The sequence below is a fragment of the Diprion similis genome, chromosome 6 (assembly GCF_021155765.1).
Source record: "Diprion similis isolate iyDipSimi1 chromosome 6, iyDipSimi1.1, whole genome shotgun sequence".
NCBI classification, from domain to species: domain Eukaryota; kingdom Metazoa; phylum Arthropoda; class Insecta; order Hymenoptera; family Diprionidae; genus Diprion; species Diprion similis.
Window position 1 is genome coordinate 15,266,788 of NC_060110.1, and position 24,154 is coordinate 15,290,941.

The 24,154-nt window shown below is 42.1% G+C and overlaps 1 protein-coding gene across 1 annotated transcript in view; it reads right to left on the reverse strand.

Moving 5' to 3' along the window:
* LOC124406627 overlaps positions 1-23,341 on the reverse strand; it is a 77,946-nt gene extending 54,605 nt beyond the window's left edge. Inside the window, exons 1-7 of the mRNA XM_046882105.1 lie at positions 22,936-23,341; positions 20,192-21,021; positions 8,573-8,872; positions 6,872-7,239; positions 4,248-4,552; positions 3,426-3,491; positions 1,660-1,858 (exon numbers count right to left, since the gene is read on the reverse strand). Of these exons, the coding sequence (XP_046738061.1) occupies positions 1,660-1,858; positions 3,426-3,491; positions 4,248-4,552; positions 6,872-7,239; positions 8,573-8,731 (1,097 nt within the window). The 5' untranslated portion in view covers positions 8,732-8,872; positions 20,192-21,021; positions 22,936-23,341. The remainder of the gene's footprint in view (positions 1-1,659; positions 1,859-3,425; positions 3,492-4,247; positions 4,553-6,871; positions 7,240-8,572; positions 8,873-20,191; positions 21,022-22,935) is intronic.
* Between the last annotated feature and the right edge of the window lie 813 nt (positions 23,342-24,154).

A 24,154-nucleotide genomic window follows, 5' to 3' on the forward strand; every position in this document is an offset into this window, starting at 1 on the left:
ATATGCACAAATGTGTGTATATAAAACGTTTTCCGTCATTGATGTTCGTGAATCAAAAAATTAAAACGAGACATTACATACATTTTTTACAATTTTCATTTCAAGCTAAATTTCATCGAGTTTAATATCAAAGATTTTCTGAACATTGCAAAAACGGTTTTGAATAAAGAAAGAACCCTCGGTCTCCCCTCATTGAAATAACTCAAGCTGGATCATATTGTTCTTTGAATTTCCCTCAAAGTGATAGTAAATTCGAGCCGTTAAAGAGAAATTTATTCGAAGCTTTGTTCTGCGAAGAGGTATTTCTGCAACTGGATGAAAATTCAAGCGTCTTACTCGACCTGAATTCATTCTCGTTACGTCGCTTTGTGCTAGAAGACCACGGGTAAAAATGGATTTCTGCAATTTCAATTAAGGTTTTACAATTGCAACACTGACACGTTATATATCGTCGGGGAGATTCCAACGAACACGAAAAAGCTATTCCAACCTTCGATCCGAAAAAAATGTATGTTCTATGAAAATATGTGGACTCACCGTGATCAAGTTAAGACGACCGACGCCAAGAAACAGAGATTTTGACCCTCGTGCACGGCGAGGATTATAAAGAATATGATCATCGCAATAATCAAGCCCAATAATGATCGTTTGATTGACGCAAACCGTAACGAGACGACCTGAAACCGAAAATCGTCTTTCCTCGCCGCATTTGGAGATTGAGAAGCGTTCCTCGTTAAACATTTCAAGTAATTGAAGTTGAATTGAAAGGTATGGTTCCCCCTCTAACGAACTTTTCCCCAGTGATATCTCAGGCCGCGAGTTGAAATTCGAGCAGTGGCTACGTAAGGCGGTATAAGCTTCTATAGAGGGCCGAAGGTGAAAACGGCAATAACTCCCTTCGTAAATCAATAGCAACCTACGGTTGTATGCGACAGAGAAGGGTGTAGGTGTAGGACGTGTAGGTAGATACGTAAGTGTAGGTAAAGGAATGTGATTTTTCGGAAGGAATCAAATTTCGCTCGGATTAGATTGTTTCGAGGAGGCCGATAGCCATTTATTAAATCTGTCTTGGGCCTGGAGGGAGAGATGGAGCCAAGCCGAGTCGAAAGGGAATGGAAGGGATGGGAATGCCTGGTAATATTTCCTCTCATGAATGGGAGACGCGTATACTCGTGAGGCGACGTCCTTTCGGGCGCGACGATGACGAATGGAGATCCTTCGAAGCGATAGTCGCGGGTCGTCGACTATAGGAGTCGCCGTTACCGTCGCGTGTTCGCAAACTCGACCGTAAAACAATGTAATTTAGAGCCGACTCGCCACCCTCCGCACCCTTTCCCCAGCGGAACATGTTCCTGGCTCCTACGATACGCTCCTGTAAGCGGTTACCTTAATTGATCCGAGTTAACAAAAGCTTAATCTCGACCTGCCAATCACCCTAGCGATGTTATTAATTCGCACATTTAATGGCTTGCACCCTAGCAATAACTTACATCCACGATACGTGTTTGATTAATTACCGACAGGCTACAGAGCGAAATTCTAGCTGCACTTGCAAGTTTCCCAAACTGCTGCAATTCGCAGAGTTTAACTTTACAGGTAAACTCTCGATATTTCTCTAAAATATGCATGCGTGTAGATGTTCGTCAGAGTAAAACTCACCGCATCTCGAAGTCGTGGATCTCCTGCAACGTGAGTGTATTGGCGACGTCGAGGAGTTGACGCATGTTGTCTTCGCGTCGTCTGATGTCAGCGTCCGGCCGAAGAAGTATCGTCGCCGCAGGTGCGTCCAGGGACAGAGACGGTTGTTGAACAACAATGGTAGCTTGCGTGGTCCTTTTGTTGCTACCGCTACTTGTGCCTTTAATCAAATAACCAGAGTTAATGCGATTCGTGTTCAAGTACCGCGCGCATCCGGAAAACCGACCCCTGAATCCCCGGGTGCATTGATCCTTGTTTGCATGCGCTGCTCAACGCTCGGGAAAAGCTCATAAAGATCAGCTCAGTTCCGTAAGGTAATTTTTTCCGGGGAAAAATTTATCGCGAAAAGCGGTTTTGTTTCCATTCGCAACAAACGAGAAGCGCTGAAATAATTAGTAAAAACACTGCAACGGCACAAAATAATCTGCGAATTACGTTGTTGAGAATTAAAAAAGCTTTTAATTCATTCCAATTGCCAAATGAAATGAACGATGCTCAGCGTATAATTTAATTTTCCCCCAAAAAAATACCGTCTCCTTTATCTCGCCGGTATAACGTGAAGGATTCTGGGGTGGTCCTTCAGCGCGAGGATATGAACGTCGTGTCCTACTTTTTTTTACAACTGAACCCAAGAAAAAATCGCTCGCTAAAAAGCACACCCTGTGCGATATACAAGTTGTATAGGTATTATATAAACAATATTACACGACACACCGTCACATGCTACGCGTGATTTTCAGTCCTCGACGAAGGTGCGCTTCACACCGAAAGCACAAAGCACAAGCCTTTTTGTGAAAAGAGGAGGGAGGGAGAAAATTTACGGTAATAACCGCAGAGGGTTAGTTATCCACGATGATATAACCCTGCTTTAGCATGGCCGAGGCGTCTGCCCAAGATACGCCTTTCTACACGGGCTTGAATTATGTTTACGTACACAATGTAATATCCTTTTTTTTTTGTTCATTTCATTTTATTTTTTCAACTCCTTGAGAACACGATTGTTCGTCAAATTAAAATGGATTCCCCAACCTCACAATTTTTTTCTTCTTTCATATCGCAATTCTATTCAATGCTTAAACTCATTGCACCTCAAGCACGTCTGCGAGGTAGACCTTTTTATTTTCATAATCAGGCCTTCGGTGTGAGGCGGCATCGTCATCGCGAAGTGTTCGTTTTTTTTCTCTCTTATTTTTTCTTTATTTCACTACAATATGCGTGGCGGCAAAATAGAATATAAAAATTAAAAGCCATAGCGCAAATGGTGTTTGTGAGTGCGAACGGTTTATAGGTATACAGTGTAGGTGAACTGTTCGTCAATTGGTGTGGCAGAGAAAGAAAGAAAGAAAGAAAGAAAGAAAGAAAGAAAGAAAGATTAACAAACAAAGTAAGCAAGGAAGAATGAAAGAGGATGAGATGTGTTAAATGTGAGCGGTGATGTGGTATAAGATTTGAAAAGAAAATAAAACGGAAAGAAATGTTTGAGAAATGCAATCATAATATCTCGTGCCGCGTCAGCTGATGGCGGGCGAAAACAGTGCATTATACTGTTAGCGCACCGCGAGAAGAACCCTGAGGCAATACTACGATACCCGTTACGAAGAGGAATGAAGAGAAGTAGTAGAAGTAAAAGTAGAAGTAGCAGAAGTGGAAGAAGAAGAAGAAGAAGAATAAGAAAAGGTGGAGGAACAACGGGTTTCAGCGATCTTCTCGCAGCTACCGGACTATACCTATGGCGCAAAACGGGAAAAATAGCCTGACCCATGAATGAATTGTTGAAACGAGGGGATGGCATTCTGAAAGAAAGAACATCAATAAATTGTTTTTTTATCTGGAATTCAGTTAACTATAAACGTATTACAGGTATACATATTACATATAGCCATGGCTGTTGGCGCGGTTTCAGCAGAAACGATACAGTTATACTAACTAAGGACTTGGACTAACTGCAAATTAAATTATACATAATAATAGAGTATAAAGAACCATGCGTAGAAATGGTATGTAAATTAAATGGTACTATCGTTTTAAGAATCTCTAGTTTGGTGCACGTACAGTTTGATCGTCTGTAATTCGGTTACTTCGATTAAACACTTTCAACTGTTGCGTCTCTTCGAAGGTTATCGCATTGATTCGTGAACAAGTTATTTTCCGCAACTTTAAGATACTTATCTAACCCTTGGACGGGTGAAAATTCTGTGAAACCGGTTTAACAATTACTTTTCGTATAAATTATTCGCGCGAGCATCTGGATTAACTGTCTTTTATTGACAATTCTCAGTTACGAGCACGCAGCTGTTTAACTGTTATGACATACCCTTAAATTGCGAAGCTTTTATACTGAACTGATGAATAATTTTACTCCAGATATCGCGAATATTAATTTCTTATGTACATTCACAGATGTTTCAACGGCATTCATGGTACGATAATCGAGTTCGGAACAAAGCGAAATAATATGTATTGAGCCGACCGTGGTCAGCGTGAAGCAATGGCGGTTAATCTGCGTTATTCATGTATATTATATACGGCTATGTAGATCGGCAAATTACCTGCCGCTCTGCCTGCGCGAACTCTACTTCCGGTTGAGGCCTGGGCGTTGGATGGGGTCTGCCCACTGCACAAAGTAATATCCAAGGGGTTCGTCGTCACGTTGATATTGGCTTTGACGACCTTTTGATTTCCCTTTCCTGATTCACTCCCGTTTTTCTCACCCTCCGATCGCTGAGAGTTTTTTAACCCGCTGTTATTACCGGCCGTTGAGTTTTTCCTCTCTTTCGCAGCGACCAGCGTCAGCAGCGAGTTGATCTGGTTCGGGTCCGGCTGACCAGCGTCGACGGATCCTCTAACAGGCGTACTGAAGGGGGTCAAAGAAAACGTCAAACGTTTAGTTTTTTCTCTCATTTTTCATTCCAGTTCTTTTCTCAATTCCAATTTCATTTCCGCATTTATTTTTGCATCAATCTTAGCCTAGGAAACCCGTTTTCCGAATTCACCACGATCGACGGTTATTGCCTAGCTTCGATTAAATGTTATCTAAGTGATCAAAGCAGGAATTCACCGGAATCTATACCTATGATTATAGTTTGGAACACTTGATTGAGACATTTATTATATACCATGGGCAGTACGGTGGGTCATACGATAATCGCGAAGCAGAAATACTATATTTTGCATTAACGACGAAACAATTCTCTGGATGGACAATGGTTAGAACCATTCGTTGAGGTTGTTCGGTAGATAATTTAATCAGAAATCGCAAGCATACCGAGAATCGACATATCAGTTCCAAAATTAACTTTCAGAAGTCGGTCTGTATCTCGCTAAAAATAGATTGCCAAGCGTATAGAGCGAAGTTGCGAGCCTCGCGTTTGCTTCGGGATAATGGAACTTTCCGTTGAATGGAAAAAATGGAAGAGTATATAGTGCAGTGCAAAGTTATTTTTGAATCTCGCATGTTTGTCAGCTTTTCTAAAACTAATTACCGCGTGATGGTTGAGCATCCAGGTAACGGCACGGGTGATTGGAATTTGAGTAGAAAATTTTCACCTTTTCCGGAACACTCGCTCCATTTCCCACGTCATTCTGCAAATCAGTGACGTCAAGCTTATATCCCGGCGAGAAACACGCCGAGTTGCTTAGAAATGTTGGAAAAACACGAGTTTCTAGAATTGTCTGAATTTTTTTCTATTTTCTTTTTTTTTCTTTTTCTTTTTTTGTTTGATTTCTTATATTTTTTCGTTTTATTTCATACAGTTTCTTCTCTTGAATTTTATTTTCCACGTTTCCTGGCTTCTAAAAAACGAGTTATACTTGCTTTCGAGCAACTTTTTACATTTTTATAAGCTTTAATAGCCTTAACCAAGGATGCCTCTGTTTCGCAATTCTCTGCTGTTCGCCTTTTTCCATCCCTTGCAGGCTACAAGATACATGAGAAACAAAAACCGAGAGTTGAGAAAGACCCGATTATCTTGCAAAAAGGAAAAAGAAAACATTACAATCATATTTACGATAATAATAACATCCCCCTGGCCGAGATAGGGGAAAGGAGAATGAATGTGAAGTAACAGACATTTAATAATACGACCCACGGGACGTTTTTCTGCCGATAAGCACGTACCCACAACCGCTTTGCAAGCCTCGCCGATCAACGGAGAGCTTTATCAGCGCGAGAAAAATAATCTGGCTGAGCATCAATTATTTTATCAAGATCAAATTATTTTCTTCATCTTTCATCTTCTGAGTGATTAAACAACCCCTGCAGTAATTTTGAAAATACAGATACAGTCCCATACAGCAAAGTACGTGAGAAACTATACTGTGGGCATCCCTTACCTATAGCCATCTCACCCGAAATCACCCTAATCGTTTACGGGGTAAAACCGCTGAAAAGACATGAAAAAAGTGCGTTTTCGACCCCCTCCCCCCTTATTTTTTTTATGTAAAAAAAATGTCATAAAGTAATAGTATTTAGGCAAGTTATTAGGGATGTATTTAAGTATAAAATAAAAAATTATCATCCATAAATGTTAAAAAATGGCGGCACTGGAGCTATTCTCTGGAGACACGTTGAATTCTGCGACACGCAGTGTAACTGGTGCAAATTTAAATGTGGAAGAATAATTACCTAATCTACATGTTTACGAAGGGGATTTTCAACGAGGTAATTTGAACATTATTTATTAACAAATGATTGCGCTTTGTGTGTCGAAAATTTAACGTATTTTATTTAGATACTCGCCAATTACACGTGAATGAATATTTTCAAAATCCCGTAGAATTCAATGTGTCGTCATTTTTTGATACCTGTTGACTATAATTTTTTGTATTACACTTAAACATATGCCTCATAACTTCCTTAAATATTATTATCTTATTACCTTTTCTTCCATGTAGTAAAAAAATGGTGAAAAAGTGCTTCTTTAGGTTATTACAGTTATGTTACCCCTTAAGTTGTGACAATGGATATCAGTGCAGATGAAAATCTGGCAAACCAGTTTACGGGATAAATCTTTAGCCTTCGCAGCCTCGGGACACGATGAAAACTGACAGAAGGTGGATGTACCCATTCCGTACGTCTAGTGTTAACCGATTTTGCGCCGTCAACCCGCGTCATGGATGCTGTTTGCAGTTAAACACACTCTGACACGAAGTGACGAGGTTTCCAGAAACTCACCTAAAAAAGTCCGTTACCCGAAGGTCGGGCAATGGGGGTGTCCGCCCGCTGACGAAGGTGAACCTGGCCTCCTGCTGCGAGCCGATGAGGGGCGTGGGCGGCGGAGCTTTCGGGCTTTCCGTCGAGTTGGTCGAGCTTTCGATCTGGATGCCCGTGACGGTCGAGTGTCGGAGGGTGGGTGTGCTCTGGGCATTATGCAAGTTAGTCGTGCTCACCGAATGGTTCGCACCTGGGTACGAACCGTAGCCGGTATCCGAGCTCTGGGACTGGGGGTTGGGGTGGGCGTTGACTGGGGGAGGTGACATCTCCGGGGTTCCGTCCAGGTAGTCCAGACTATCATCCGCCTGTTCGCCGTCCGTCGTCGTGACCTGGAGCACAAGTTTTCACCTGTAAGGCTCTCGATCTTATACTCGCGCCTTTATTTTTTAGGGGGTTGCTTGGCCAAATCCTGTCAAGTTTTTGGTGGAGGCATCGTTTGTAAAACTAGTACGCCTTCTTTCACCAGCCATGTGGTAGTAAAGGTGAAGGTTTTTAGTTGTTTCTGGTACTGAGAACGGAGTGTTGAATTATTGATTTAATCGCAGTAACATGGTTTGCAGTAAATATCTATGAAAGTTTTGATCATTGAAATTTAATTGTTTGAAAATCAATGTTTACAGCGATCAAAAGCCGATATTACGCTTTTGTTCTATTTGTAGCATGCCGTCTACACGAAATGGGTATGGACACAAGAGGGTCAATTGATGGACACGTAGGTAGAACTAAGAAGGTGATCGAAATTGGTGCAACTACTCTATTATGAGAGTGCCGTACTGTGAGTATTCATCAAGTTGTTATACTTTCAAGTTCCGAGGATCTCTCTAAAATACAAATATACAAAGTACTGGAGTATTCCACAACAGGGATTCATCATTTTCAATCACTTTAAAATTGTTGAAAAAAAAAAAAAAAAACTAGTAGGTTTGTTTGATTTCGCCTTACGATGGATCGTTTTATTCAAAAGACCATTAATGTACGAATTCGATATCGAAAAACTTTATTACAACGTGGATTAGCTTCGTCGAATATTTAATTTTACAACGTTGCAACAAATGGCAACATAGAATTTACTATAACTGAAAAGAGAAGGAAATCTGTAAATACTTGATAAATGCTGGATAAAGTTTACCATTTTTTGACCAAACAACCTCCTTAAGTGGTCAGCCATCCTTTCGCGTGACGCGTTTGGTTTCTAATACAATTTTGAATAGCTACTTATAGACTATTTTGTGAATATCCAAAGCTCAAAATAAAGATAAAACTGTATTATCTTTCAGCCATGTGTTCGTTGTTTATTTTGCAAACCAGTCCGTATCAATGTCAGGCACATTCAAAGTTGACTTAAGCATTAAACTTGAAAGGATGTTCAACCGCCCTTCAATCCGCAAGCTTCTTCTCCTACCGTACGCGAGAAATTTTCGTCAGCTGTAAGATCGTACCAAAGCAAGTTCCTAAGTTTCAATATAATATGATTACTGGACCAATTGCGATACAAAGACTAGATGATCTCTTTATCGGAAAGACCCATCGATCCAAAAACTTTATCAACTTAAACTCGAGCGAAAAGTTTTTGTCGCGACGAACTTCTCAACCCTTCGACAAAATAATCGCCGAAGGCTTAACTCTACTAAAAATCCTCCTCGCTATAACTCGCAGACATACCATGGTGACCATCGTGTTGGTACTGTCGGTGCTGGTGTTTATGGTGGTTTCCGAAGCCGTACTGCTGCCCATCACGACCACCTTCGGCACGGTGCGAGTGTAGCTGCGACTCCCGCCGGTCGACTTGAAGTGGAATCTCCTCTTCAAGGCGGAAGCCATGTGGGCCAGTGAGTCCCCGTCCAACGCGTGGGACACGGCGTTCTGATGCCGCGACGGCGGCGACTGCGGCCTTCTCGAATTAGCCCCACTCCCATTTCCACTGCCACCCCCGCCCCCCTTGCCAGGGCTGTCCGGACATCCCTGTGAACACGGTGACAAAAGGTTTAAACCTACTTTTTACCTCGCTAATTCGCGGGGAAGAAGGTTGACTGGTAACTCGTCAGGTCGTCGTCGTCGTCGTTGTCGTCGTCGTCAACCACTCGGGGCTCTCGCACCGATAAGACTGAGGCAGCTACCCTCTGCCTTTGAAATTTTATCTGTGAATTCCTTTGTGGCGACTGCAATTTTCTGATAGGCAAGACTGTGCGCCGATTGATTATACCCGAATCAATCTACCAGCTCTGCTGTCTTAACGACCTGAATTTTCAAGCCATACCTACTGATGAAAATGCTCAAGGCAAGCGAGAGTTGGAGGAAAGTGAAATTTCTTTGATCGAATTTCAGAGTCAACGCTTGGTTTAGCAACTCAGAGTTTCTGCCGTAGACCCAAGACGCTTCGTAAGCTTTTTTCGCCCCGGCGATACACTTCGTCTTGAGAGACGTCGTAATTTATTCCTTTTAGTATATATTTTTTCTATTCTCGTTACGTATGTAACAGTTTTATATATATGTAAAAGTCGATGATCCAAGTTTATTCAAGAATGGTAATCTTGTTGTATAAAATGAATATTTATCTATTATTCGTCGTCGAGATTCACGCATTCCACGACAAAGCCATCAATATATTAATTCACGCGAAGAAACCATGAGGTTTCATGGTATTCCTGATTCCACAATAGCGATGAACATCTATTTACCCTCAGGTTTTTTAATGCAAAGTTTGAATAAAGCAACGGTTGAAATTCAATCATGCATTCACGCACACACCAGTTGACAAACTAACTTGTAACTTCAGCGTACGTGGCAACAAGAACGTACGATGTATCAGAACGATAAATCTCTAGTGCACGTACCGTTTCATATTGCGTTGTAGCGCAGCAGCAGAGAGATATGTAGGTCGTACGTGATGCGCAACGTTATACGTAACGTGTAAAGTGCTGCGCTCGAGAAACAGCTCCGCAGACAAAGTGGTAAATTTTGGTTGTCGTTCAACCGCTACGCTGGCCGATACCTACGTGAGCGTATTTCGCGACGAGGTATTAGAGAGGGTTGAAAAATCAATGATCCCAAAGGCGAATTTTCAACGCCCTGCAAACGTTCGTTTCAAAATATTATGCAAATTATTGTGTATCATATCACGTTTATTTCGTTATATTTTTTTCACGTCTCCAGTTCATTTTCTCTTTCTGTAACGGTAAAAAATCCTCAAGTTGAATAACGAGGATCAGCAAAATAAAGGAAATAAACGAAATTGGACCAGTGACTGTCAGCGAAACGAGGAGGACCACGTTCAGTTTGCTTTGTTCTTAAAACCGTGTTTGAGCCTCTCATTACTCATTCGGAGTTTTTTGATGCAGAATTTGCATCGCGCCCTGTGATTCAACGAATCAACAATCCTTGTTTACGTAATTTAGTCCTCATGGCGACGAGAATTCCCGAATACGTCAAGGATTCCCACGAAAGTATGTATATCACGAAATTTCGCCTCTCAATATATGTATGATTCAAAGTATCTACATCACGGTTAACGGAATCTCGGCACTAGATTCCCTGAAGCCCACCTCGTGCCCAAGTTGTGTACTTGTGTTTTCTCTCAGTTGGTTTAGCGGCCAGACGACAGGTACACGTGTACCTACGCATTGGCAAACGACCTAAGCAACACTTCCAAAGTGCGGAGAAATTTCCAAAGTTATTCTCCTCTTGTTTGAAAAGTATTCACAAAATTCGATATCACGGAAGACGCCTTATTAAACATCCCCGAACAAACTGGAGACCGTTCAAACTCGGGGAAAGTGAGTCGACCTTAGAATCGTTTCGAACCCGGTTAAAAAAAGTTTTAGACATACATCCTGATTGGATTTCTGCAAAGCATGTTTGAACACGGAAGCTGTGGGGCACCGGAGCTTTTTAACTGTATGTAAATCCAATAATCGCAGTTTGACGTACAGCATTGACATCACGATTGAACAGCTGCACGATGACAGATTCGGCGGCTCACTTGTACGAAGGATTAATCGGAGAGACAAAATGCGGTTTGCTGATAGTGTCCAACGTTTTCAACTTGAGATTAACACCCGGATTGCCAATTAAGAATTCCAATACGTGAACGATTACTCCTCCTCGTTAACGCGCTGGAGGTAATATTGTGGAATACCAGTCGGTACTTCTACATCCCAAAAACACAGTCGAGCCAATTTATAATGGCGTATTGTCGCCGGATCGATCGGCTGCCAGCGTTCCACTAAATTTGCATTTCCGACGTGCAAAGGCCGACGCAGGCTCGACGGAATGAGAGCCTCGATGAGAACGAGACGGTGTATCTCTGATCCAACGGCTGAACGGTCATCCGCGACAAAAGCTCGGATATAAAATTTTCAAGCCAGATAAGCATAAGAAATTCCATCAACCGTTATGGCGGCAGACGAGTCACGTACGGAGTCGCGATTCTCGGAGGTAAAATAATATGGAGGAGTAAAATATATGAAAGCTAGCTCCCCGACAATCCTTGTGGAATCCTCCGCATTCGCTCTTGTTTCGCTAATCAAAGTCTATGTAGCGATGCTGCGGCATAATCGCCGTCGGATTTTCGGAGGCTGCCGTTTACAAATGGTTTGGAAAACTGTGTAATAAAAAGATCTAAAGTAAAAGGTTTTGTCGATAGATCATGCTTGGAAACTCCTAATTGTGACGAATTACAAATCAAATTATTGTACAACTTGAAGTCAATTTACAATTGTATTATTTTTGTTGCATTCAAAACAGTGTCAAATAAGTCTACAAATTTGAAAAATATAATAGGTTATATCGGAGTAGTCTGAAAAAAAGTAATAGCAAATTATAAGATACTAAAGATCATTGATAACTTCGGCAACGTTATAAGCGGATAATTAAATTTTAAGCTGATTTATTTTATTTTTTTCTACGTTTTAAAAGTATCAAAATTGTATTATCTGTGAAATGTTCAATACATTCACATCGAATAACTAGAAAAAAAAAATATATATATATATGTATATTTTCGCTGCAAACGAGATAATCCACGACTTTTGGTAAAAATAAAAATAATATTGTAAGTACCTGGTGTCACTCGGAATTAAACGAAAACTTTGTTTGTCGGATTCGAAACTTTGTCTGTTAGATAATTGCTTCGACTAACGAGCAACTGTGAAAACCCAGGTACCTGCCCCTAAGCATGATAACTCTATCAGGCTCGTACATGTGCGACGCGTTAGGTAAATGTGGACGAGGTAATTCATTGGTCAGACGGATTTGAGAGAATTGGTGGTAGGGCTCTGCTGATAAATGCGTATCCCACGCAGCAGAGACATTTGACAAAGAATTATTTAGAACCTTAATAGCATCGTTTAATCTAGCGAGCCAAATATAGTTGCGCGTAAACAGAGAGAGAGAGAGAGAGAGAGAGAGAGAGAACTGAACAAAATTGTCGGCGAAATTTACACGTGAATAAACAGCGATCGTTCCGTTATCGCAGGGAATTATTTTTATTATACGATTTTGGAGTGATCATTTTCGCAACATGTCACTTTTTTTCCATTCAATTATTTTTTACTATAGTCAGGCAAATTAGCCATCTTCCTTATCCTTCGGTTCGAATTTAAAATGCAGGTGATCAAAAGAAATGCCTAATATTCTATACATAAAGATTACATGTTTATTCGCCCACTGTGGGAAGTCAAAAGGAAATATCGCATTTTAAACAATACCAAAGATTCACCCACGGGTTGAAAAGCCGGCGTAAATCGAATTATTACGTCAATTAAGGGGGTAAAAAAAAAACGAGAAAAAAAAAAAATTCAGACACATCTGAAGCATAATAAATTCTCCCGGTCCCAAGGGTTGTTGGTTGGAGGAATTAGCGGGAGGTAGACAGAGTGATCAATTATTTATCTCCCGGTGATTTCGCCTTACCCTCTAAAGGCACACCGCAATTAATCATCCGTTGAGCTTATTAAACGAACTATTATGCCGACTCCGCAATACCATTGGACGAGCTCCAGGTACTCTGAATAATTCGTCTGTGCAGTTTCCTTTTAAAAACACGTCACATATCATCGTGCAATTATCAAGTTTGACAGCTAAGCATGCACACATGAATGCCCGTGAATGGCTCAGGGATATCATTGAGGAGACGGTCAACAACAGGAGGCGAAGGTAGTTTCGAAGGTAATTGCAGGTATATTCCTTTTGGGATCAAGTCCGATGCCATAAATATTAAATCAATCGTCCGCAGCTGGCTTATGCAAATAAAAAAACGATTCGTTTGTGTGCTTAACCTGGATCTCAAATCAGGAATATACGCGGTATGGATGTAATCAAATACGGCTCATTGTGCGCTTTGTACGATGCTCGTCATGATAATCAAATAACTGTTTTGTTCCTGGATTACACATTCTCTCTGGCGTCCAATATCGCGTAACTATTTCAGTACAAGCTTTCAAAGACTATGTATAGTCATCGGATTGCACGCGTGAACAATTGCGGGCATGAATGTTGAACGAAGTAAAAATCTGATTTTAAACAGAAAGGGAAGTTGATCGTACAATTTTAATTTTATTTTTTTCATCGTTTCCCGAATTTTTCGAAACCCTTTATTGACACTCCTGCGGCTTATTCGCCATTTTCGTGCAAAAGAATAACTCGGTAATTTTAGCTTCGCTGCGCTGAGTGTATTGACAATTTTTTTTCTTTTTTACAATATATTGTATCATTTCATAAACCAACACACTATGTATAATTTCAGACGAAGTTATTCCGAATTAAACCCGCGAATATAAAGCGATACTGAAAAACTGATGAGAACTCGGATTGTTTGTAACTTCGTTTCATTTAACGTGACATTGATAACCGTAAGCGACAGAAACGTGTATTACCGAGATTACTTGAGGGCCTGATGAACCCAAGTAGCGAAGCCCAGTGTATTGCGAGAAAAAACGTGATTCATTTGTTACGCAAATCCCATTCCACGAAGAATATAATTTTCACAGTAAATATGCAGTTAAAAACGGTTTTTCGATATCGAAAATATTTTTACTCCGTAAGAATCTGAATTTTCATGTAAATATCAAATACCACAAAAAATAGCGTGCCTAGTAAAAAAATAAATATAAAAATACGTATTACTACGCATTGAATTGCAGCATCGTAGCACGAAGATATCGCGAATCGAAAAACACGTCTTCGCTAAAACCTTGGAATAAGTTCCTCCGCTACATCGACCCAGCAAAACAGACTGAACCCACACTATAATCGTGCCGTTATTTTTCAATCCGGCTGTACCATAACGTTGAGTGCTCCGTGGTCTTTTATTCGTTTCACGTTATTGGGGTGGCTGGTTAAGCGAGGGCCAGGTCACGTAGACGCCGCATTTAGCCAAAGCCAAAGAGCCGGGGAATTAATTTGGAACATGTACGTCGATATCTTTTCCGATCCAGTATGACGAAAATGTATACATAATACCTGAGCAGAAAAATTACACGAATGAAGAGAATATTTCCGTTAACCTATATATACAGGGAGGGAGAGATTTTGCCGAATTTCTGTACGCTAATGAAAAACTGCACAAGCAGAATAATCACGAGCTCCGTGTAATCTAATATTTCAGCGCAGCTGCAGCGAAGACAATCGATCGAAAGCAAACAGACAAATTAAAAACAAGATTAACTTGCTCCCTTTACTCGCGAGAAATAATATACGGGATACGGTTTTCTGCCGCACGAAGTGCAGGGAAATTGCTACCGTTATTGCTTCCGTTTCTCTGAATTGCCGCCGTGAAGACATCGCTTAATATTCTTCAATATTCTCACGGAACGCGTCGACCCTTTTCATCCGTTGCTCTCCACGCCGTCTTCATTCCGCCTCGGCAGTAGTTGAGATCATGAGAATGCTACTGAAACACTCAAAGTTTTAGAGAAAGAACGATCCTGCAGCCTCGCCGACTGATTTGCAAACCCATTCCGCTCCATCCCTGGATTCCTACGACGCGGATGAGACGCCGGTAGCATAAATTCAACCCAACCGTATTTTTCGTTCAATTCAATAAACATTCGTTTCATCGGAGCCAAACCGCGTAACAATTCACGAGAATAGTCTTCTTTCCTCTCATTTCTCTCTCAGCTTTATTACGGTATAGTTGCGACACGACTGTGCATGTTTGCACAGCTGTGTTTTGCGAGGTAAGAAACACACGTCTAAAAAAATGAAATAACCCGAGAAATCGTGCCCTCGACTGACCTTGGAGAGGTCAGAGATCAACCCTTTGAAATACCGGTTTGCTCGAGAAGGCAAAGTAAATCTACGTCTGAATAAGAAAATGAATGAAAAAAAAGAGTAAATAAGGAGGAAAGAAAAATACGAGTAAAAAACACTCGCTTTTCCACAAACGGTGTAAACCTCGCGTTGAAAAGTCAAGTTCAGTTTTATTACCACCGATCGGCTTTGGAGGTGCCCGATACCTGCGGCAACCGCGATAGTCGTAACCTTCGGAGGAGGAAATTTATCGCGGCGGAAAACGGAGTCTCGGAATTCTCCAAGGCATCCAAAAACCACGTCACCACCCTTTTATTTTTGAGAACCTCCATGTACCGTAAAACACAGCGTAAAATGCTGGTGCGTGGGTATAACGTTTTAATTTCCTACTCGACGTTATACCTATATATATACGGTTGAAATTAGTTTAACTATCCCGGAGCTGGTTAATTAACAAGGGTTTTACGTCGCTTGCAACTTTTAGTGCTCTACATAGCGCTCGGAGTACACACAGAGTAACCTAATAATTGGAGGGTAACGTTCACAACGTACTCAATTTCCGGAGGACGAATCGATCACTTTTGTGTACTTTGAATTTATTTCCCCTGTTTAGGCCTCGCCCTGCCCTCCACGACGTTCGCCCACTTCGACAGCTGGCAAATTGGAAAAAGAAACCCCTTTCTCAAGTGTATCAAACTAGCAGAAGTCGCTTTCTCCGTCCGGAGTTCTAGAAAGAAACTGTTATTCTTTTTCCAGTCAATTTTTATATATCGATCTCTCTTTTTTGTTTCGTTCACTCCCGGTTGACTGGAGTAAACACAGCAACGAACAGATGAAGAAAAGTGAATGTTTGAAGGGGGATTGTTTGTACGAATTTGATAAACACTTTTCACACTGTCGTAGAAAATAAAATGAGAAAATGTTCAGTGATACACATACGAAGTCTACGCGTTTATCTCTCAGATGTGTATTCTGTGACTGGAATTTGTCGCCGAGGAGAAAAAATATTTAACGTTTACTTATGGTCCGGTATAGCGGTCCTGTTTGCAAGGACAACGCTCCGCCGAAAAGACCCGTTCTCTAGCTCGTGAGTAAACTAAATTTACGTACAAACAGAAGGAGCAAACGGTGTTAGGGAACTTCTGAGATCTTTCAATCTTGGCTGACGTTCAATGTGGAAAAAAACCCGCAAAGCTGTATAAATTTGCTGCTTGCGTAAGGTATTACAAGTTTGTGAATTCTTTCCCACCTTAGCTGAAATGAAAAATGTCCAACAATGTTTTTCTCCATAAAAAGCACAAGGTACCGTTATTCGATTTTTGTATTTGAAAATTGCCACAAGTATATTGACCACGAATCACGTAGGATCATTTCAGCTGGATGGCTTGGTAAAAGTGCGGACGTGAAAAATATACCATTGTAAAATATACATGCCTCCCTAATCTACAACCTCGCAGGGGTGGCGTAGGCAGATAGCAGGCAACGTAGGGTACGGGATTTTCTCCCCGTGACATTTTGGAGTCCGAAGAGATAATTTATACTAGCTGTTGTAAACAGTAAATGTGAAGAAATATCTGATTTCACTGCGAAGCTTACAATCCCATTTTTTAAATCTTGGGGAAGTTTCTCTTCTTGGTCTCACATCAGAAATGTTGTAATTAATTATAAAAAATTTGTTTAAAAAAGAATTCTCTTTCGGAGAACTTACGTTAAAAAATCATCAAATCTGATGATCACCTTTAAAATTTTCAAATTCTCTTTATTCAAATGCGTTATAGATTTATTCTTCACATATACATCCACAACGATAATAATTACAATTCTAATCTAAGTGAATAATTTCACACCGCATGCTAGAACTGGTATCAAACAGCTTTCGTGACGATCATTGATATGTATATATGGACCGCTTATCGAACTTTGCAAATTTACATATGCAAACACGAATGACAAAGGTGTAGGTAAAATAAGTGTTTCTCAATTCTGTTGTGTCGTTGGTATAATTTCATTTTTCATAAACTTACAGCGTGTAGAATCAGCCAGGCGGCTCGTAGATATGTATTAACGGGAATTTTCCTATCATGTTAAGTAAGCATTCGTTTTCCGTTACCGCGGTCTCGATCGGTTCGATAAATTTTGCTTACAAGAGGCAATAAATTTCTACCGTGAATTCGTTAGGCGATGTAAATCCAAGTTGATTTCAATCTCAACAATTCGTGGTCCGGTGTTTTTTCTATTTGACCATTCCCCCGAGACCCCGCCGTCGTCGTTTGCACGCTGATAAGCCGGTCGGGAAGGGTAAACTTTGGACAAAAATTTTCCACACCTACAAAATTCCCCCTCCCCAACATTTTCGTAATTGCTTATAAGGTCCGGGGTAAAACCTTGACGTGGGTAATTAATTATACTCACGTAATTTACGAATAATTAATGCTCTGTTGCATAACTTTAACACATATTCATAACAATTCCATACTCGTGATGCGTAAAATCGAGATTTCTTTTTTTTACTTGAAACAGTTACGAAAGTCCCTGTAAAAAATCCTAAGAAAGACAAAAATGTGAGTCGTTGTGGTCACTGCACCGATTGGAAAGACACACAGTTTCTACAGAGAAAGTTAAATTCGACCTTCGATTAGTCGGGGTCTCAGAATTTAGTCAAAACGCGCTAGATATTCACCTCAGACTACGCGGATCCCGCGTGTATTTCCATAAAACTTTTTGCAACCCCATCCAAATCGAATTGGAATCAAAGTTTTCCACTTGAGAAAACCTACTTTTCATTAATTGAAAATTTGTTCTTTTTTATTCTGAAAAAAGCAAGTGTTCTCAGGTGCTAAACGATACTTCCATTTGTATTACAAGGTGATTCCGAAAAGTTTTCTTCAATTCCCATTGGGATCCACGTATTCCGAGATTTTGACATCATTCACGCATTTGTTGAAACAATCAATTATTCCGTATTTTTCAAAACTTCACTCTCAGATGCCGTTCAAGTTAAAAAGTGTTGAAGTTGCACTGCAATATAAGGGATTTCCTGGCGTCTGCCCAACGTCTTTCGGACATCTCGTTCCCAAGTCCGGCAGTAGAAACGAACGCCACGGGTCAGACGACTGCTTACTACTACTTGCAGAGTTTGGGCCGGCTTCACAAGTAGTGCCCGCCATGCTTGGTCCGGCAGTAGAAACGAGCGTGAGTCAGACGACTACAAGTAGTGGCTGCCAGTTACGGCGGGCCAGTCGCCAAGGGGTCTGCGGCCTATATTCCATCCGCTGTTGTTACGACGCCGACTTTATGTGCTCGCAGTGAGTCCTTGTTCGTGAGTAAATGCGATAATTCGGTGTGAATTTCCGGGAACGATGGGCAACGGTGATAATAGGTAAGTAAGAGGTAAAATATTAGATTACACGCGTGCGAATAAAAATTCTGCGTGAAAGCTGTTTGTCCATTTAAACTGTATGTGGTTGGGAAAAGACTAGAATCGAAATTGAATTCGACCTTAATTCTTCGTTACTAACTGTTTGAATAACATGACGAGGTTGCCGTTTTCGTTAATCAGGACTGCAGACCCATAAGAACTCATAAAATATCAGGATATATATATATGTATATGTGACATATATTATTTTGAATGCGCGATGAGGAATGAAGTCGAAATTGCAAACGGAAACAAATGAACGTGGTCGTTTAAACGCTTCAACCTTCAGGTATTTAAAGGTCTCGGAATTACTTGCAGAGCCGTAAATTAGGTACTCTTACAACGGGTAAAAACGAACAATGGAAGTTTCATGGAAATTGGTTCGCATAAATTCACATACCGAGCTGCGGAAGACTGCGGCAGCTGATTCGCTACGCCAACGCGTGTAATTTTTTTTTTTTTTCTCCGCATAAAACTATCAACGTCTTCGTGCCAAAAATAATATCGTCGTTGCGGTGTCGGTGATGAAAATAAGAGCGAAAATTATTCGAGTCTACAAATGCCAGGTAAGACGGAAATGGCCTTGAAATCTGTAGTCTGTCCTGAAAAAATATAGAGGAAGGGGGAATGATCCAATCTTCTCAATGCGTTTTGCCGATTAAACTTCCTTTCAAATTTTCGCTCCAACATTTTTCAAACGGACTAGTTCCACTCCGCCTACCACTGAGCCTAAAAGCTTCGCCTCAAAAGCCTTTCACTGACGCATCAAACGTCTCCACTTGCCATTAAATTAAGCTAGAAGCTTCGAAACTGGCATCAGTCGGATAGTGTAGGCTTTCTCGCAGACTGATGACAGGCTTTGTACTCTTGACTCGAATCACTGACCCTCGACTATCGTCCGCTGTGAGACATTAGCTTTGCAACATATTTCAGGAGAATCGAGAACTAGATTTTTATCAAAATATTCTCTGCCTTTAGAATGCACAGCAGAGCGATAACAATATCAATAAAATCTCACTGTAGAAATAGAATAGATTATTCTGTCGAGCATGGAGCTCGCGCCACATGTATACAAAGCTAGACGCGATACACCGAATATTACGCTGCACGTAGATACCGCGTACACTTAGCTTTAATACGTCTGATATTTGCATTTCGTGAACAAGTTCACTCTTATACTTCTACTCTAGACATTCTTTATAGCAAATTGTGCTATCACAAGGACGACCTAGTTTGTATATGTCTCCACCTCGACGAATGCTTTTTCGGGTAAGTATTACGCAGTATAGGGTGATAAATTTTTTATATTGAAATTGAAAATTTTTGCGCAAACCAAAACGAAGACGTGGTCAGCATGTGGTTTTCGCACAGAGTCAAGGGAGAACAACGGCGGGCATCGCAATACGTGACAAGTAAATTGATCGATCGATGGTTGAGAAAATAAGGCCAGATGGACGACGGAACGAGCCTTGATGAAAAAATGTAACTCGAAAACAGGATCGCATTCATCGATCATGAATCATGCACGAGTAAGCGAAAAAACTGTAGGATTCGGAACAGATTCAGGGGGAAAAATTGAACCCGCCACACGGGTGGTGCTCGATGTTGATACTCACGTGCGCTTTGTGTTCCGGGGTTGCGGGTGGATTTGGGGAGTTGGGCAGCGAACTACCCGAGCATTGCCGCAGCCGCGCCAGGGCTGTGCGAAGCCCCTCCGTCACGAGGCCCTTTTAGTAATCCGTGTCAATTCTATCACTTTTTCTCCTAAAGCTCTCCGGCGTTTCCCCTCTTCGGGGAGTTGCTGGTTCTCGGGGTGCGCAGCGCCCCATCAGGACTCAGGACATATTCGTGCCTTTGTTCCACGATCCGCACTTCCGATTTCTCAAAAGACGCGCGTCGCTCTCCTCCTCGCCGATATTGTTCTGGTTGTTTTGGTAGCTCCGCGAGTTGTCACCTCTGCGTTACTGCCGAAAGCAATCTCTCGGAAATGTTAAGATGTCAAGCCTCGCTCGTTTCGGATGCCCGTTCGGTGTTTGCGCGGCTCGGAATTCGGATCAAAGTCGAAAACAGTTTTTTCTTTTCTCTTCCTTTTTGATTCGTTTATTGGCAAGTTGACTTCTTGCAAAAAGTGATGATAGAGTAATTCGCGTTAGCGCCACACACAAGCTTGATTTCTTATCGTTAAGCACAATTCAGGAGAAATTGGCTCCCGCACAACAATAAGAGATTTATTATACTGATATTTATTGATTTTTCACCATTTTCATTTATTCACAAGGATTTATGCTGTGCGCCTCATCCAATCACGTATACATCAATCCCGATATCTTTGAAAGCGAATCGTAACACACTTTCATATTGATTGGATAAGAGTTTTCTTTTTCAATTCCTCTTCCTTCGCGAGGATACGCAGAAACTCACTCGACGAAAAACTGCTGCAGTATTCCTGAAACAGAGTAAAATAGTTGCTCGTTCAATTTCAGGCAATTAAAATCTACCTTCAAGGTTTAATTCCAGCCGACAGCGAAAAATTTTCGCACAAATTAAAAAAGCTTCATTTCATCGAAAAAAAACATCACTCGCATGCATTGTGGTAGAACGGAATCGAAACAAATTTCGCGTCCGCTCGTCTCGTCCAGGAATACATAAAAATACAACCGAGGCCTGATTTCCATCGCAAATGAAGTACGAAGAATATAAAAAAGCGCCTAATTACCGAGGGGCAAAAAAAGACGATCATCGAGTTACTGGGCAAAAATTTGCGCCGCTTGTTTTCGAGATGAGATATATTCTTTCGAAGTTCCGCAGGGTTCGTCAGGGGATAAATGAACGCGACGTAAAAATATTGCGCAATCAAGGGGCGAGGGGAAGCGAGAGTGACCTATTTTCCTGAAACGTGTAGAACAGATATATCTGCAACGGTTGGACTCCACTCTCTCTCTCTTTCTCTCTCTCTCTCTCTCTCCTCTCTCCCAGGTTACAGAGGCCGAGAAATCGCACAGTTTTGGTTGAAGTGGGTGAAAACGTGTCGCGCGACGCTTCCCGGCGCCGTTGGGGAGCAGAGGATGCTGCAGGGGTAGACGGGAGATGAAGCATCTTCTCCGGGGTGAACGACCTCCGCCTCGCGGAGGCGCGAGCGCACCGATTCACCCCGATTCACCGCTCAGCCACCCTCCTGCCTGCGTTTCGGATGAAAACTTACTGAACGAAACTCGCGTGTAACCTACTGAGGCCGGTACGTTCCCAATCAATATTCAGATGCCTCGTTGCCGACGAAACCGCACAGCCACGTGGGCAATTTTTCACCCGTCCGATAATCCGTTTGGAAAAAAAAAAATATATTTCCGACGCTGCGTCGCACGGCTCGTATCCTGTTACCTTCGCCGTTTTCAGTCGGCTTCAGATCAGGTTTGGATTCGGTAATTCGGGTTACTCGGTCGCCTTTCAGCGTGCTGACACGAAATTTAAACGCGTGTTGAATTGTGCGCAACAAGCTGAACTAGGACGTTGTTTTAGACAGCCCGGTGAAACGGCGGACAAACGTTGGTCTTCAAACTAGGGGGAATCGATTTCCGGCAGGCTATACGCTGCGCCCATTTACCACAGATACGTATTACGTAGCCATGTGCCATCGTGTTGAGACCTACAATGTAAGCGGGCTGCTGTTACGCGTCCAAATTCATTCTCGCCACCCTCGATGGGACACCACGCGACCATTTCGTTGCCGTTGAAGCCATAGCAAACCTCCTCCGAGGATCTAATTCGCGACAACAATGCTTCCGCTCCCGCCTAAACTGCCAAAACTTGACGAAGACGAAGCGACGTCGCCGTCGCCGTCGGGTCGCGGGTAGCTAACCCGCTTTATCCAGGCCATGGTCTGAGTCAAGGTGCAGTGTGGATCAGACTGGATATCCCGGGCGGATTAGACTTGAGAAAATGAAGATGAACGCGTTTTCCGGAGCACATGGCGATATTGCAGCGGCATGAGAAGTAAGTTGAGAGATGAGGAGAGTCGTTTTCTCAAACGGGGAACTTTATCTCGTCCGTCAAGTACTGCAGAGTACTCGTATCTCCAGGCGAGATTTCATTTAGGACGGTAAACGCGATCGCAACGTGACACTCGGTGTCAATTTTACGCTTGGAGATACGAGCACGTACCGAGAAGAGGCGATTTTCAAAAAGAGAGAAACAAGGAGGGACCGACATGTGACAGGGGATGGTGGTTATTTACGCCGCGGTTGAATCCCTGCGGATTATCCCTGCTCCGGTTCACTACGGGTAAAAGGACTTGGGGCTTGTCTGGAAACTGTCTACTCTAGCTCTAAATAAGTTCTAAGTGAAAAGGTGATATCAAGCTTACTTGAGGTCTCAATAATCACGACTGCGTTCAACGCGCTCACGAGGATCCCGGTTTCGAGTACCGGTGTCCTGTCAACACTGATGTGCACCAGCTATTCTGCTCCTTGATTTCACACAATTTTCTCGATAAGTTAAAACGTTTTTAACTTCAGCATCTCGTACTCTTCTGTAGAGAATTAAATTTGAAAGAAACGGAAGTAACGGGCAGAATTGATATCCAGATTTTCTGTAATTGCGTTAAACAGAAAAAGAGTGTCGAAAGCCGTTTGTACGACAGGTGTGCAAAATATTTTGGAGACGTTCGTCAAGATGGTAATAATTTATGCAACGACGGTAGAGAGAGTGCGAAATATTTGAGGAGGAAAGTATAGAGAAAGTTGCGAAGCTGCACGCTCTGCGGACCTTCCTGCAGGGAAGAGGTCGAAGACAGCACTGGCCGGCGTGCGTCGTTGACACGGTGCGGTTGGCACACTGGGACGGCATTCTGGGGCAGCGTCGGGCGCAGGCGTCCTGACACCCTGCAGGCGCCCCGACGCCCGACTTTTCAAAGCCTTCGAAACACCCGCCGCCTGCATCGAGCCCACCGCTGGATAGCACACATATGTGCCCTACAAATTGATTGCCCTCCACGGTGGTATATTGGGTTTCGCGACTTTCTTACAAACACCGTGACTTTTAATTTTTACGGTTTAACAGCGATCGGCGGATCACTTTATCCTTCGAAGATGCAATTGCAGTAGCTCCGCGTGCTTTCGTCACGTGGAGTTGTGGCGTAAGGGCGTGTGAGTCAAGTGTTAAGCGTTAAGCATCCGCGGATCAGAGGAAGGTATCGATTTTATGATCTAGATATACAACTCGAGGCGATGGGAAGATGCGGAGATTAAACGGAACACTCTCGGCAGTCTTTCAGACAAGTACTCTGTCAAAGCTCTAAAAAACGCTTTTTGAACTGGATTATGTACAGCGATGTGAAACTGAACACCAACGCCCTAAGCTGATATGGAAAAAAAGGACACACTGTAGATACGCGATACCGAAATCGGAGCACGTAAACAAAGGCTCGCGCCCGAAAGATACTCACCTTGAGTCTCGGGACATTGAAGAGATTAAATTTTCCGACTGAAATGGGCGAAAATATAAGCGTTAATTTAACTGTATTGATACGTCAAGGAGGGGCAGCGATTGTATGTTGAACTCGAAGATAATTTTTGTTCAAATTA